General features: G+C 38.6%; 1 protein-coding gene across 3 annotated transcripts in view; it reads right to left on the minus strand.

Annotated features, from left to right (window-relative positions):
* ELOVL7 (ELOVL fatty acid elongase 7) overlaps nucleotides 1–16,892 on the minus strand; it is a 75,862-nt gene that overhangs the window by 13,312 nt on the left and 45,658 nt on the right. For all 3 annotated transcript variants that reach the window (XM_038530680.1, XM_038530678.1, XM_038530679.1), the window contains 2 exons: nucleotides 9,010–9,107; nucleotides 2,840–3,030 (listed from right to left, as the gene is read on the minus strand). In XM_038530680.1, the coding sequence (XP_038386608.1) occupies nucleotides 2,840–3,030; nucleotides 9,010–9,073 (255 nt within the window). In that variant the 5' untranslated portion in view covers nucleotides 9,074–9,107. The remainder of the gene's footprint in view (nucleotides 1–2,839; nucleotides 3,031–9,009; nucleotides 9,108–16,892) is intronic.

Consider the following 16,892-nt stretch of genomic DNA (forward strand, 5'->3'; position numbering starts at 1 on the left):
CAGAAACTAAGGAAATGAAAAAAAACAGTATCTGAAAATGAAGAGCTAAGGGCTCTACTTTTAAATGAGTGTATAAATTAAATGGTTGGCTTAACTGAGTGTTCTGACAATACAATCAGCTCTTCTCTAACATCCTATTCTCACAAGTCCCAGCATCTTCCCTGGAATGTCTTATTTCTCAGTACAATGGTTACATCATTTTCTGCCATGAGTGCACCTTCTAAATTTCTATTTTTAATTACTATTAAAGCTAAAATGAAAACTTCACCATAAATTAGTTTTTAAAAGCAAAAATTTATGAGGTTTATCAAAATATTTTAATGCTGAAAACCAATAAGATGCATAAGAGAAAGAACAACTCTTTAGACCATGGTATTCAAACTCATACCATCCTTTCCTGATATTAGCTCCTACCTTGATTCCTTTTTTTTTTTTTTTTTTTTTTTTTTTTTTTTTTAAATTTTTATTTATTTATGATAGTCACAGAGAGAGAGAGAGGCACAGAGACACAGGCAGAGGGAGAAGCAGGCTCCATGCACCGGGAGCCCGACGTGGGATTCGATCCCGGGTCTCCAGGATCGCGCCCTGGGCCAAAGGCAGGCGCCAAACCGCTGCGCCACCCAGGGATCCCCTACCTTGATTCCTAAGATATTTAATTCCACTGTCAACTTGGTAAATGGTGAAATCTTTACAAAGATGATCAGAAAAGACATATTTTATGGGTTAGAAAAATGACTTACAAAAACAAATCAACAAGTTTTTCTCAAAGGAACAAGGGGATGTGTATAAAAATAGCTAATTCTACAAAATCCTGATCTGTCAGTGACCATCATATTCTCTTCCATTCAGATTCTCTTCTGATTGCTGCAAGTAAAACTGAAAGTCCACTTACTTAACTGGGATGATTGGCTTTCCACTTTACCATACCTCAAAAAAGGACTGAGCTGAACAACAGAAGCTCTGTGACATGGTCTCCTGTGAGATCTTCACTGGTCTCTCTTTATCAATGTCTGACTGGTGCCAAGTAACTAGCACATTCAAAAACCATCACTCTACAGTCAGGCATGTGGGTTCCCTTTGTGTGATATACTCCCCTTTCATCTTGCTCATGTTTTCAAGATTTATAACCCATCTTGTTCATATTTTCCCTAACATTCATAAGTGGAGGTGTTTCCTCTGTATACCTAATGTAATTATGCTCTACCCAATAAACCATGTGTTCAGTGTCCTGTACATGATATGCTGACCAGCTGCCAAGAGTCTTTGTTTAAAGAGAGAGTAAAATTGGTGCTTTCCTGATACTAAATTTAAGAACATTCTAATAGTCTATGGAGCTTTTGACATATATTTCTATGTTTCAGGCTATCAAGAAGAAGGAGCAATAATTTGTATTTGGCAGGTAATAAACCCCAACTTTGGCATATAAGTAACTCTAGTATGAGTGATTAATGGGAAATAGAAACTGCCAAATTCAGATATTTTCAAAACTTCTTTTACACTGTATTTGCTAAAGTAGGAACCCAAACTTAATGGCTATAATTAAATTCTTTTCCTGAGAAACATATTTGGGGACATCACACTGAATAACATAATCAGACATAGAGTATAAAGGGACGTGAGAAACAATTTGGTTTCACCTTGACTCTATAAAATGGGAGAACTAAGGCCCAGAGAGGTTAAATAACTTGCTCAAAAATCAGGCAGTTGGTTAGTAGCATGACTGGTATTAATAGCTCCTTGTCTCCGGGCTTCTAGGTCTGCACTTCACTGTCCTATAGGCTGTTTCCCCGCCCTCATAACTTGGTAAGAGCATGTATTTTTTCTGCTCCTCACCTCTACTAACCCTTCCCTTTCAGTTACTTGTGATCCATAACAGTAAGGTAGCCTGTAGTTAATTTTGGTAAATACGTAGAAGAAATAGAAGGTAGCAAGGCAAGTCCAGACTTTAGGGAAGCCAATGAGAAATGAAGCTACAACAAATATAAGGTGACTCAATCAGGTAGATTTGCAGTGGGAATCAAGTTGGAGGGATACATATGGAGAGGTCAAGAGGGGCTGCAGGGGTCATGGTGGGCCCTCAAGAGTTTTTCAGTTATGTGGAAGCACAAGCTATGCAGCAAAGAAGTAAATAAGGAGTGGAAGATGAGAAAGCCAGCCAGTATTGGAAAAGAAGCAAAGAATCCCAGAAAAGCAGGTAAGTGAGGCTGGTGAAGGTTGTTAATAGTACAGTAGGTGAGAGAGAATCCATGAGTCTACTCTTGGGCCTGGAAGATCCCACTCTCTCTTATTGACAAGGGACAGGTTCCTTCACCTACTGCTTTGTATGAATTTAAATTCTCTGTCCCCACAAGGGCCAGCTAAACCAAACCTAAACAGTCCACCATCTTATAGCTCATCAGAAGTTCCTACCATGGTGATGATAACTCATTACAGAGTCAAGATGAGCTCCCAATGTCAGACAGACCTGGATTCAGATATCAGTTCTCCAATAACCAGGCATGTTATTTTGAATGTTACTTTGAGAGTTACATAACTTCAAGTATGAGTTGCCTTAAAACCAACACTTATGGATTCATTCAATCATCTGTTAAGATTAACTGTTGCAAGTTACCGGACTTAATGTTAATTTTTCTCACTACTTGTGAAGTAGACTATACTGAGATCCTCTAAATAGCTCAATATCTGGTCCATACATAACAATTTTTTGGGCAAAGATTTAAGATAAATTTCTAAAATTCCTTATATCTCAGTTATCATTATAATCATAACAAGAAACAATGACAGAAATACAGGAAGATTCAAGCAAAATTCTTCCATTAGGAATACTGAAGACACTTGCCTCATAACACATATACACAGAAAAGAGTACTATGGAAAAATTGTACGTTATCATTGCTTTCTTCAGTTCATAGGGCTTTCGATTCTCCATGAGCTTTGGTCCTAGAGAAGTGACAAAATAGACATAGAGTCCCAGGATGATGGTTTGTGGCAGAGGTGAGGACATGAGGAGCCAGTCTTCAACTCTTGGATCTAAAAACAAAATATAAGTGCACATCCATTTAGTCAAGAAATAACTGACAGCAACCAGCATTTCTTTAAGCAAGCACCTAGATTCTAATATTGACAGCAGACTATTCAATGATCTACTATCTTGCAGAAGGATAAAGGGAAATCACATTTTAAATTGTTTAATTTTTTTTAAATTTTTTATTTATTTATTTATGATAGTCACAGAGAGAGAGAGAGGCAGAGACACAGGCAGAGGGAGAAGCAGGCTCCATGCACCAGGAGCCCGATGTGGAATTCGATCCCGGGTCTCCAGGATCACGCCCTGGGCCAAAGGCAGGTGCCAAACCGCTGCGCCACCCAGGGATCCCACATTTTAAATTGTTTAAAGAGGAAAAGAAAAAAATGAAATCATTCATAACGTCACCATCCATCGGTGACCATGTTAACATCCCACCAGTGGTCTTCTTTGGTCCTGGTTGAAAGTCCTTCTTTCATTGGAGGTAAAAACTAGACATATTCGTATGGCTTATGATGTTCCTATATTCAAACTTTGGATTACCCACTGACTGAAGAAATTCTACAAAGTTCAAGCAGTTCTGATTCTGTCCTTTGGTCCCCATTTGTGTGACAACTTTTATTTACTGTGACCTCCGTGGTGAGTTTCTGGCCCCTGGCTAGCGCTCCTCCTGGCCATTTCAACTGCACTTGGCACCCACATGTCCCAGAAAATTTGTTGAAGGGAAAGAGGGAACTAATAATAATAATAATAATAATAATAATAATAATCATAGAAGCACTAAAAGATTTCAGTGCAGTGTACCTAGATGGCTGATTTCAAAACTTTTTCTGAGTTAATGCTGTGACGATCTTAATATGAGGGGGAAAGTTTAGTTTTGAGAACTCTGTGTTTTTATAAATATCAGTGTAACCCTTTGTTAAATTTCCAGCTTGTGCAAGATACTTTACCAAAATTGTTCCTGCTAAGAGCATCAGTGACTTCCTTTGGAGATGTGTTTCTGTTCTTAACAGACATCATAGGCATGGCTGAAAACTAGATTTTCTGTGTGTCCGTAAAGGAATTCCTGAATTAAAGATATATTTCATTTTATTCTTTTAGTGACTCAGCGGGGGGAAAATATCAGATGACATCATCTTTCTGTTCTTCCTCTGGTAGCAGCAGAAAGAACACAAGCCAGGAAAAGCATGCTGGGTTGGCTCAGGAAGCAGAAAAAAATAACTTTAAAATAAATAATTTTTTCCTGTAATTTAATATTTTAAGCATACACCTTCTTTTAAAATCTTACGTGTGACTTTCAAGTTCTATAAACTTGAAAAGATTATGGTGTCTTTTGGGAAAAACTGGCTAATATTATGTTACTTTCATAAAACAATACACCAAGTTTGTTTTTGTTTTTGTTTTAAATCCTATTTCAGCAAAGCTTTGGAGTCAGCTTGGCCTGAGTTCTGATCCTGGCTCTCCCACTGACTCATGGGATCTGGGGCCACCAAATCCACATCTCTGGACTTACTTTCCTCATCTGTGAATCGGGCATAAAGCAGCATATATGTCCCAGGAGATTTAAGGAGTTACTATATGTAAAGAGCTCAGCACAAGCTCAGGGCTCAAGGATTATGCACTGCTACTATTACCGCAGATATAAATTCTGTCAGCATAGCAGAATCACCCCTGTAGTATTTAAAGGTCAAATGATCACAAAATGACCCTGCTCCAACTGTCTCAGAATCCAGGGCCATGGGTCCGAGGCATCCATAAGATGCTGAGGTGACCCTGATGAACTGTCAGAGTTAAGAACCAGGGGTTCGGTGCTTCCCTCACCTATCCTGGGGACCTCAGCATCCCTCACTAGGTGCTTGATAGTTGTCTTTCACATGGTTTCCATGCCCCTGATCCAATCTGCTACACCTTGTCTTCTAAACAACTGCTAAATTCACTTTCTAAAAGTACAGCGCTGCTCGGATTATTCCTCTGCTTAAATCAGCTCTCCCAACTGAGCAAATGAAATTCAAAGTCATTAGTATCTTTGATGTTCATGACTCCAGCTATTGTTAATGACTCTGACAACTGTTCATGTTCCCTGCCTTCTTGCTCAGTAACAGTTATATCTTTCTGAATAGGGAGACCACTTCCATGTGAGGTAGGGGACACCCCCTGACAAGATGTCCACAAGTCAAGGCATGGATGGTGACTTGATAGGGAAGTTTAGGGGGTACTGCTCAATGACATTTGATGTCTCTGATCAGACTAAATTTGAAGTCTGTGATAGAGACTCACTCTGTGATTCCACAAATTACAAAAGATTCAGGGATGAGGTGATCTCTGTTTTCCCCAGACACAATAGGCTGAGGGAAGAGCGTTTCATATACCTTCTCTTTGGCATCAGGGTTGGGTTTAAGTGTCATGAGTAGGGCCAAGATGAAATAAGAGGATGAGAAGGCAATTGTCTGGAGTCCATACCCCAGTCATTACTGAAGTTCTGACTTATTGCTAGCCTAATAATTCTTTTCTAAGAGTGTTCCAGAGAGAGTAGAGGGAAAGGAGAAGTGCCCCATACATAGAATTTTAATGAGCTTTTCCATCAACTACTTGTAAGAGAGTGTTCTCTTTTTAAGTAGCATGTACTAGCTCAAGTACACCCTTTAAAATTCAATGCACCAACCAGATGAAGAAGCTGGAAGGAAAAGCAAACATGTACCTCCACCACTTTGTGAAGTATTAAAGTTTCAGAATGGCAGCCAACCTTACTCATACTCCATCTTCTTGTAAAAAGATGATAACTAGGTTTGAAAAGCCATTATTACTAACTCAACACAAGGAAAGTTGCTTTTAAAACATTAAAGTTTCCCTTTCTCTACAGTCCAAAATGCTCCTAGAGCATTACTTCAAAATTTGACATTTCATATCTAAGAATCATAATAAATCCTCTTATAGCTTATGTGTTAATTAAACCGTATTTAAATCTGTAGCTGTGGAATTTTCCATGTGAAATAATTATGCACGACCACTACCTCTCTAGCAATCAGAAAATCAATGAATAACAGTAGGTTTCCCGAATGCTACTCAGAAACAGGGCCAAAGCCAAGAATACACTTGAAATTCTTGGCCCTTGATCATGGGTTCAGACCTTCCCAGGGTAAGCAAAATAAATCTGAACTAAGATGGCCAGGAGTGATTTCTAATGGCTCTCTGAGATCAATATCACACTAAACAGAAGCAAAAAAAACACCTCTCCTGTTATACCTGATAGTGTTCTCACAGAGTTGCATATCTAACACAAAACATTTTAACCCTCTAGGTCCTGATTTTATATATATATATATATATATAAAATATATAGCGCCTGCCTTTGGCCCAGGGCGCGATCCTGGAGACCCGGGATCGAGTCCCACATCGGGCTCCCGGTGCATGGAGCCTGCTTCTCTCTCTGCCTGTGTCTCTGCCTCTCTCTCTCTCTCTCTCTGTGTGTGTAACTATCATAAATAAATAAAAAAATAAATAAATAAAGTATGTGAAAGCATCAGCAGTCTTCACTCTCCTTAAAAAAAAAAAAAAGTATTTTCAGATAACAGCATTCTTTCCATCATCTATAACAACCACCACCATTTGTGTTGGGATATTTCCTAAGTTGCAGAGTACTTTCATGCATATTGTATGGTAGCTTGCAGGTACCATTTTCACCTCTGTTTTGCTGAAAAAGAAATGTCTATTTACCACAGACAATAATTTGTTCAAGATCACCTAGCCAGACCATGGAAGTAGAACTTAAATCTAGGTCTTCCCATTATACATCTCCATACCCTCTCTCCTCCCTTATGACTTCAAATTAGAGTAACCAGAGATATAGCACTGCCTGCCTCTCCCTCTCCCTTTCCCTATACTGCTTGGAATGCTTTTTCATGGGGCTCCCTTTATCTCTCTCTAACCACCTCCAGCCCTTTAGCATTCCTTTTTCTGACATAATGTAGCTCAGCTTTTCAAGTAAGAATTCCTAATAAAAAGCAGAGAGTCATTACATGAATAAAAGTGGAAGTGGAATTCAGAAGTAGTTCATTTAAAAACATTTTATACTTCCAGCTCTATACAGATATTAATTATCATCTAAATCAATTTGGCTCTTGAGTTAGGATATCTGAATTTCTTGAGGTGCTGTATTTGGTATAGCGAGTAGCAAGAGACTTTGGGCTTCCAAACAGGTCCATTTCAAAAAATGCACCCAAATCTACTTGGCTCCCAAGTTCAAATCATGACATTTCAGGTAGCAAGGCATACTCCTACTTTGAAAAGCAATTAAAATATCAATATCTTTTAAAATGCAAACAAAAGTGAAAGCCATTAAAACAAGACAAATAAATAGTACTGACTTTATGAGAATTACTGTGAACCTTAAGAAAAAGGTGACCTCGGGATCCCTGGGTGGCGCAGCGGTTTGGTGCCTGCCTTTGGCCCAGGGCGCGATCCTGGAGACCTGGATCGAATCCCACGTCGGGCTCCCAGTGCATGGAGCCTGCTTCTCCCTCTGCCTGTGTCTCTGCCTCTCTCTCTCTCTCTCTCTCTCTGTGACTATCATAAATAAATAAAAATTTTTAAAAAAAGAAAAAGGTGACCTCTAAAAAAATCTGTATGTTCTCAGATTCATTACATAAGTTGAAAAACTAAGAAAAAAAGGAAGAAATATGGAAACAGTCATTCTCCATTTCCCTACCAGATTGAAATTTCTCTATTTATGGGATACTTAAAACCAAACCAAACCAAAACAAACAAACAAAAAAAAACAACCCTTGGCATTCTTCCAGGGCAAATCTGTTGGGACCTTTTTTAGTGAAATAAAATGGGTCTTTAGCAATCTCCTGAGAAAAATGGCAACCATCTTTGCTGAAATCTGCATAAATTGGAAAATAATTCCAGTTGTGTTAAATACCAAGAGATGGCACTTATCTTCCTGAATTTGGTGAACATGCAATTTCTGATTAATAGGGAAGAGCTCATCTGAAGTGGTGATGCTGGTGAATATGTGTAAAATAATTCAAATGTGAAATATCAGAAATCTAATCAAAATCAGAAAACAGGTTCTAGTCTTTTCTGCCAAAAACTAACCACAGCTTCAACAAGGTCACATCTCTAAGCCTCAGTGTCTTTAATTCTAAAAAGAGTTTGCTTTGATGATACCACCTTTGATGAGGTCCGCCTCAGCTCTGATTCCTTGTTTATTTAAACATTACTTTTTTATTTATACACACACACACACACACACACACACTCTGAGAGAGAGAGAGCGTATGTGCAAGTGCCCAGGAGTGGGTGGGGGAGACGTAGATGGAGAGGGAGACACAGAATCTTAAGCAGGCTCCATGCCCAGCATGGAGCCCGATGACAGGCTCAATCTCACAACCCTGAGATCATGGCCTGGGCCAAAATCAAGAGATGGATACTTAACCGACTGAGCTACCCAGGAGCCTCACCTTTTTTACATTTTTAAAAATGTTCTTTGATAAGTTATAAAAGCAATACACATTTGTGTGGTATAGAAAAAACAGACATAGATAAATAAATACAAATTACCCATAATCCTATCACAGAGGGACAAAAGCTCTCACAATAGAAATGTATGTGGTGTATTATAACCTGTTTTTCATTTAACACATTTAAACTTGATTTGGCATTAAATGTTCTCCTAGAACATTGATTTTTTTTTTTAAATGGGCAAAGCAAGAAAGACAGACACTTCAGAATTACTCATGGATGACCCTATGAAACACTCTCAGTCCTTTCTGATACACCCTTGAGGGGGCAGCCCCTCCTTTTCAAGAATCATCATTGTTGGCATTAACTGCTATTTCCCTTAAGAGCATGAAGGCAGAAGCAAGCCTTAGAGGGAATGGTAAGTTGCAGTCTCTCATTCTGTTTCAGTAAAATCCTATTTAATATTGGAATCTGATGTAAAAAGGAAAGATGCACCTTAAGGAGGAAGTTTGGTTACTCACCAGCATCTTTGATCCAATTATCATAAAGACGTACAGTTCTTGATGTAAGCTCACTGAAGGCCATTTTCCACAGGATTTACTGGCTCTTACACTGCGTTCTTCAGTACAAGAAAAAAAGAAATGAGTTTATGATCTATAAATGCAAATAAAGCCAAGTTCTAATAAAACAATATTATAAATGCTAAATATTTAATAGAAATACTTGGCAAAACAACAAACTTACACTGAGGGTAAATGCATTAGTAAACCACAGTAAACCCTGATACTGTGGCAAACATTTAAGATTTTTCATCATTATAAGAACAATGCTTACTTTGCTGAAAAAGGCTAACTAACATTCTATGTACAAGATATAAAAGGAATAAACAATTCTAAGAACTTTATTAAGTGTATCTCCCTTTTATGGCAACAATGCAGATCAGGAAAGGATTGTACCTCCCATGGGAATTCTGAAATAAAAACCCAGTAGAAGAAAGTCAAGAAAATACACAAAACATTCAAAACATTCTGAGAAGCTACTCTGAACCAGGACTTACAGCTGATCTTCAGGCATAACAAGGTCTTCTACATGCAAGTCTTTACAATCTAAGTGGACTACTACTGGTAGAAAGAGGGAAGGAAAGAAGATCTACAACAGCCAAGGAAAAGTTGCCTCATTTATCTGGACAGATAGATAAGAACAGTTGGGGGAATAAAATCAACAGGGAAAGGAAACTAGCTCTATTATACATTAAAAGATAATCTAAATCTTCCATAATTAAAACAATGTGACACTGACACATGAAGAAGCAAACCAATAGAATAGAGCAGAAAATCCAGAAATACACCAAATACAGATAGGAATTTAGAACTATATTTTGTAAATTCTCAGATGTATGTTTTCCCACATTTTAACACCCCTGAAATCGACATATGTCTTCCATAAAATGAACAGTGTATTTGATTCAAAGTCATAGAGTGGGAAGATGAAATAGCTCTGGAGATGGATGGTGGTGATGGTTGCACAACAATGTAAATGTATTTAATGCCACTGAACTTCACATTCAAAAATAGTTAATATGGTAAATTTTAAAGAAATTCTTTAGGCCTGCAACAGGAAAATTTAAACTTTCTTCTAGCATTTTGAAAGCCATTTTAAAACATATATTTACATTATAAGTGTAAATATATATATATAATATATAATAGAATATATTCTAAATATATAACATATACACCTCATATAGAATATATTCTTTTACATTTATATTTATAATACATATATAAACTTGTATCCTCGGTATAAGTTTGTTGTTTTTCCAAGTATATGATAGAAAATATTGTATTATACAATAGAATACATATTTATATTTAGAATATAAAATATTTATTTTTAAAACATATCGTATATGATAAAGGTAGCATCTCAAACTAGTGGGCACTGAATTACCAGCAATTCCTCAAAAAATGATGTGATACTAGATAGCCATCTGGAAAAAGGACATTGGATCCAAACATTATACTGTAAACGAAGATAGACTCCAAGTAGATCGAAGATTTACATAAGAAAAACAGAAAAAAATAAAAAGGAACCATGGAAGTACTATTTGACAACATAAAGAATACTTTTCTAGCCTTGGAGTGGGGAAAGGACTTTCTAACTTTGATTTAAAATACAAAAGACATAAGAGAGGGACGCCTGGGTGGCTCAGTGGTTGAGTGTCTGCCTTTGTCTCAGGGCATGATCCCAGGTCCAGGGATCGAGTACCACATCAGGCTTCCTGCATGGAGCCTGTTTCTCCCTCTGCCTATGTCTGTGCCTCTCTCTCTCTGTGTCTCTCATGAATAAATAAGTAAAATCTTAAAAAAAAAAAAAGACATAAGAGAATAGTAACAAATGTAACCACAGGAAAATCAAGAAGAAAAAATTAAAAAGTAGAAAATGACAAACAGGAAAAAATATGTTCAATTCATACTACAGACAAACGCCACTCTCCTTAATATACAAAGAGTTCAAAAAATTGATAAGAAAAACACTTATAAGTCAAGAAAAATATGGGCAAATTTCATAGGAAAGGAAATAAAAATGGCTTTTAAATGTATGAAAAGTTGCTTACCTTTAATCATAGTAAGAAATCTACAATTTTTTATTGCAGTGGATGGGCTAAAGTCCAAACATTTTATCATTCAGATTGGCCTAAATCCAAAAATGTATTGAAAGGACTGTGGCAAATTCATACAGTGCAAATGATCATAACCCTTAGTAATGGTAATTTCAGTAGAAACTATAAATGCATATTTTTTAAGCTAGCAATGCTACTCCTAGAAACTCATCCTATAGATACACATGCACATATACAGAATGACATATATTCAAGGTTATTTATTGCATCAGTAACAGCAAAAGACTGGAAATAAGCCAAATGTATAATAAATGTGTACTGGATAATAAATAATACATCTAAACCATGAAATATCATGCTCTTTTAAATAAGAATGAGGAAGTTTTCCATGTGCTGATATGGAAAGATATCCAAGATAAATATCTATATGAAAAAATCAAAGGAAGTTACAGAATTTTAAAATGACTTTTCTATATAAAAAAGGAGGGAAGGAATGAGGATATAAATTTGCATTTATTTATGTCAGCACAAAACAAACTGAAAAGATATCCACAGGTAAGCGAATGGGGTACAAAATGGGCTGAAGGGGTAGAAGGCAGACCTCATACTGTTTGGTTTTTAACTAATGTAAATACCTTACCTCTCCAAAAATAAAGAATTAAAATATTTTTGGAAGATTTTATTTGTTTGAAAGAGAGAGAGGAGGGAGAGGGAGAGGGAAAGCACAGATGGAGAGGGAGAGGAAGAAGCCGACTCCTTAATGAGCAAAGAGTCTAATGTGGGGCTTGATCCCAGGACTTTGAGATCAAATGCTTAACTGACTGAAGCATTCCAGTGCCCAAAGAATTGAAATATTTTATATTTCTTAAAAAAAAAAGGTAGGATCAGCTGCACCTTTGCTAGAACATTCCTATTTAAACACCCATACACAAATGCACATACACAGACAAAACAGAGATTTTTTTTAAAGATTTTATTTATTTATTTATTCATGAGAGACACACAGAGAGAGAGAGAGAGAGAGAGAGAGGCAGAGGGAGAAGCAGGTTCTATGCAGGGAGCCTGATGTGGGACTCAATCCCAAGTCTCCAGGATCATGCCCTGAGCCGAAGGCAGTGCTAAACCGCTGAGCAACCTGGGCTGCCCAAAAGAGAGATTTTTATCTTAATTCCTCAATAGTCCATCCAAGGATCCTCCAGAGGATCTCTCCAAGTTCAGGAAGTATCTCAGCATGGCTTTGGTACATCCTGTGTCCTTAAGATGAGTTCAGACTCAAGACTGGCTGTGGTGATGTTGGATCTTTCCCAAGTCATCCTAGACTCTTGCTTCCCCATGGATTCTTTCTACAATGAAGATGGGGTCAGAAGCAGGGGCTCTAGGGTCACAAAAGCCTTGTTTTGAATCTCACCTTTTAATAGCTGTGTGACCCTAGGCAAAATGAAAGCTTAATTTCCTAATCTGTAAAATGACGTTTCTACAATCTACCAAGATAAAATAAGGTAACTCAGAATTGTTTTGGGGACCATGTGAGATAATATATACTCATAATGTTTAGAGCACAAAATCCAATAAAGAATGAACATTAAATCAAAGTCAGACATCATCACTTGCAGAGATAAGTTGTGCCAATTTAATTGGAGAGTATCTTGCCAAACTTATTATCTAGTAGAGTTGAATGGCATTTTACGCAACAAATCTAGAGAAAACTCTACTACTTTTATTTTAAGAACAGGGATGTTGATTATACATGATTCTTCCCTTGATATTTTTCAACTGTTTTGGTATAAGTGGGTTTTTAAATTTTTACTTATTTAATTTTTTTAAAAAAAGGTTATTTATTTGAGAGAGAGAGAGAGAGAGCGCACAGGAGGGACGGAGGGAACGGGAGAGAGAATCTCAAGCAGACACCACACCAAGCATGGAGCGCAATGTGGGGCTTGATCTCACCACCCTGAGATCATGACCTGAGCTGAAGCCAAGATTCACACACTGAACCAACTATACCACCCAAGTGCCCTGGTGTGTTTAGACCATGCTAAAAGCTACTTATCTGTGCACCTTAACCACAGATAAAAAAGACACCAAGCCACTATTCTCATAATTAAACTGCCAAAATCATGCTGTTTAAATTACTCCAAACCAGAGTGAGATTTTAATTATATATGGTATACGCTGAAGTTACATTTCAAAGTATTCTTCTGTTTTCTGTGCAATTCCTTCCTCTTCTTTTTTCCCCCACTCATTCCACACAGGACATTTTCCTCTCCTTAACCTCCCAAAAGCACAGAAACTCAAGAAACCACAGTCTTCTGCAGGTCAGAAATACTCATGGGCAATAAACAGAGCTGGTTTCTCTAATCCCAAACATTCTCTAATCCCAAACACAAGCCAGAGATAAAGGGAGAAGGGAAGGGTAGTCAGATGAGCAATTCGTACTAGATGGGAAGAAGCAGCAAGAGCAGATGTTGTCCAGGGAGGTGAGAGATGGAGCACCAGTGAGGTAGGAAAGGGATCCATTAGCCCACATTCCTGGAGTGTGGTCTCTCTCCCTGATCCTTTACTTGTAAATACTGGTATCCAACAGTCCTTAACACTTGTAGGCCCGCCAGAAGAGAAGGAATGTGCATATCTGTGTAGAGATGGGAGATGAAAAGAAAACCTGATCCTTTAACCCTGTTGGAAGTGACAACACACAGCTGAGAGTTTTCTAAGCTGGGACAGGACTGGACCGGATGCCAACATTACCTTATAGGGATTGGTCTAGAAAATTGTTAACTGAATTTGGGGAGGCCTTGGTGGTCCTGGAAAAGATATAGTGCTACTCCTAGTCTAGAGTCAGGCATCTCCTTGACCCCTAACTATCCTGTGATCTAACATGGCCACTTGACTGCTAGACAGTCGTATATAGAGAAGAGAAGAAACTTACTCCATGTGGTGAAGTTTTAGAGATATCTTCTAGCTAATAGCACCCCTGGGACATTAATAACCAATTTTAAATGCTTGATAGCATAAAATTTCAGGATTAGTGATGCCGAAAAATCAGGGTTCTCATGTAGGTGAAGCAGAGACTTAAAACTCAAAAACAGGAGACAAATGACCACACATCCATCAAGGGAAGAGACAAGGGAGGAACTGGAAGGGTCCACCCCCACAGGCCTTGTTGCTGGAGTGACACTACCTACCATTAACCCATGAATTCTCCTTGTTTTTGACAGTATCACATGGTGACTGGGTCATTTGGTAAAGAAGAGACTGAAACCGCCCAGACCTTAGGTCTACATTAATGATGTCAAGTTCAAATGTGAGAAATGTACCTGATGCCAATGGAAGGCACTTCCATGGGTGGAGACTATTCAAAGCCACAGGCTGCTTATGTCTGTGGAGCATGGACATAACGCCAGAACACATCAGATACCACAAGTGTGTGGTATCACTTCATCCATTTGGCTCAAAGCTATCTTAACAGTAATCGCAACACAGAACTCATCTGAAAGAACTTCTTGGTGGGATTTACCCAGATAAGGACAGGACCTTAGAGCTGTCTGTGATAGGAAGTACCTAGCAGAAGTCCAGAACTCTAAACCCGTGGCCCACAATTTCCTGGCGAACCCTCATGGGTAGAGATTTATCCAAACCCTGTAAAATATGTACAGGATACCTTCTCTGGGGGAAAGGAGTGGCAGAGTCAGCATATGGCTTTCCTGGGGCATGTCTATCATCCAGGAACAAGGCCTTATGGTTTTACCTTCCCCTTGGATGTTCAAAAGGTTCTGAGCTCCCCTCACTGATATTTGCTTTGGAAATGTGACATCAGGGACAACCCTGCAAGAACAGATCTGGTTAGCCACAGATACTGCTAGAGGACACAAAAGGAGCCTACAGGAAGGTACAGCATAGGGGTGGAGGTCTATCGTGGAAATAAGGACAGCAGCATAAACACAAAACAGCTGGCCTTCCTGTGGAAAGCCAGGTCTGGCCTCATATTGAGGTGTGGTTTGAAATTTTACCCTTGTACAAAGCAAAGAAGGGGGGGTGCAGGGCAAATCAAGCCATTACATAGAAATCACAATGGCTCATCGGAGAACTGATCAGGGAAATGTGCCTTCAAATGCGGACGGCTTTCTAAGGAGACAGAGCAGAGCCAGCTTGGAAAGGAAAAGGAAAAGGCCCTCAATGCTGACTCACCAGAAGAGGACAAGGGGGTTTCAGTAGTGAGTCAGAGCTGGGTGTTGGGACCTCAGCTGACCGGGTCGTAAAAGGTCTTCAGCTTAAAGTGTCAGACAGCCTATCTCTGAGTAATGAAGCTAGAAAACCAGAGTCCACATGGAGTTTTGGGAAGAAAAAATGCTGACAGAAGAAGTAAAAATTGCGGGAAGAAGTCAAAGACTGCTAGAGAAACTTCCACCTAGATATTAATCTTCGGGTTTCCTGTCTATCTCCCGCCCTGCCTGTTTCCTCCCTGGATCCGGTTTCCCCTGCCACCCCCATCCGCTGTGTAAGCAGAAAGAAAGCTTCAAAGAGCTCCCGAGTCTAAGCATGGACAGAAGGTTTGGGCATCTGAGTTTGTTCCATCCCAGTGGAGAGGCTAGGGGAAGGGGAGCAGAAACTTTTAAGCACATTAAAACTTGAGGATGGACTACAAAATAATTATTTATGGGGCATCTGGGTGGCTAGGTTGGTTAAGTGTCTGGTTTCAGCCCAGGTCATGACCCTAGGGTCCTGAGATCCAGCCCTACATCCGCTCCCTGCTCAGTGGGGAGCCTGCTCCTCCTTCCTGCTTGTGCTTTGTCTCTTTCTCTCTCTCTCAAATAAATAAAATCTTTGAAAAAAAATTGTTTGAACCTGGACTTCTGAACCTTGGCTCTCCTGGCACTTGGGGACAGACAATTCCTACCTGTGGGAAGCTGTCCTAAGCATTGTAAGATGTTTAGCACTAACCCTGGCCTCCACCCACTAGATGCAAGAAACTCCCCAGTTGAGACAACCAAAAAATTTCGAGAAACTGTCAAGTTGCCAATCCCTAGTTGGGAACCACTGGTTTAAACTAAACTAGCAACATTTATTCATCTGGATAAGAATAGTTGTTTCAGAGTCATCACTTTAGCAATTATACATTTCAGTGACACTGTCATTCAAAAATATTTTTGAGCTTTTCTTTACAAATTGATTTCAATGTTTTTCAGAATGTCATTTAAATGGCTTTAAAGGAAAAAAAAACATCTTTGTCTATGACTTCTAAAAATCAGGTCATAAACCAATTATAAGTTAAGAATGAATCTGGGGGCACTTCGATGGTTCAGTCAATTAAACATCTGACTTTAGCTCTCAGGTCATGATCTCAGGGTCCTCGGATGGAGCCCCAAGTTGGGCTCCCTGCTCAGTGGAGAGTCTGCTTGTCTCTCTCACCCTCTCTTTGCACCTTCCACCCCCACTCTCTCTCTCTCCCACTAATAAACAAATAAAATCTTTTTTTTTTAAAGAATGATTTTGAAGGTAAATGGATGAAGCTGAACTTCACCATGTTAAGTGGAGCAGGAAGAGAGGGCAACAGAGTAGCTTTACTTGTAATTTACTACTAACATTTTCAACTTATGCTTTGTAGCATTAAGACAATTAAAAAAAAAATCCAGAAATGTTTAGTGTCATAGCAACATTAGTGGGAAAAATGTATAGTAGCCTCAGGTGACTTAGGAAACACTCATTTATATGTGTACATTTCAGCATATTATTTTATTTTATTTTTTAAATATATTTTTAAATATTTATTTATTTATTCATGAG

This window comes from Canis lupus, chromosome 2, assembly GCF_011100685.1.
Source record: "Canis lupus familiaris isolate Mischka breed German Shepherd chromosome 2, alternate assembly UU_Cfam_GSD_1.0, whole genome shotgun sequence".
NCBI classification, from domain to species: Eukaryota; Metazoa; Chordata; class Mammalia; order Carnivora; family Canidae; genus Canis; species Canis lupus.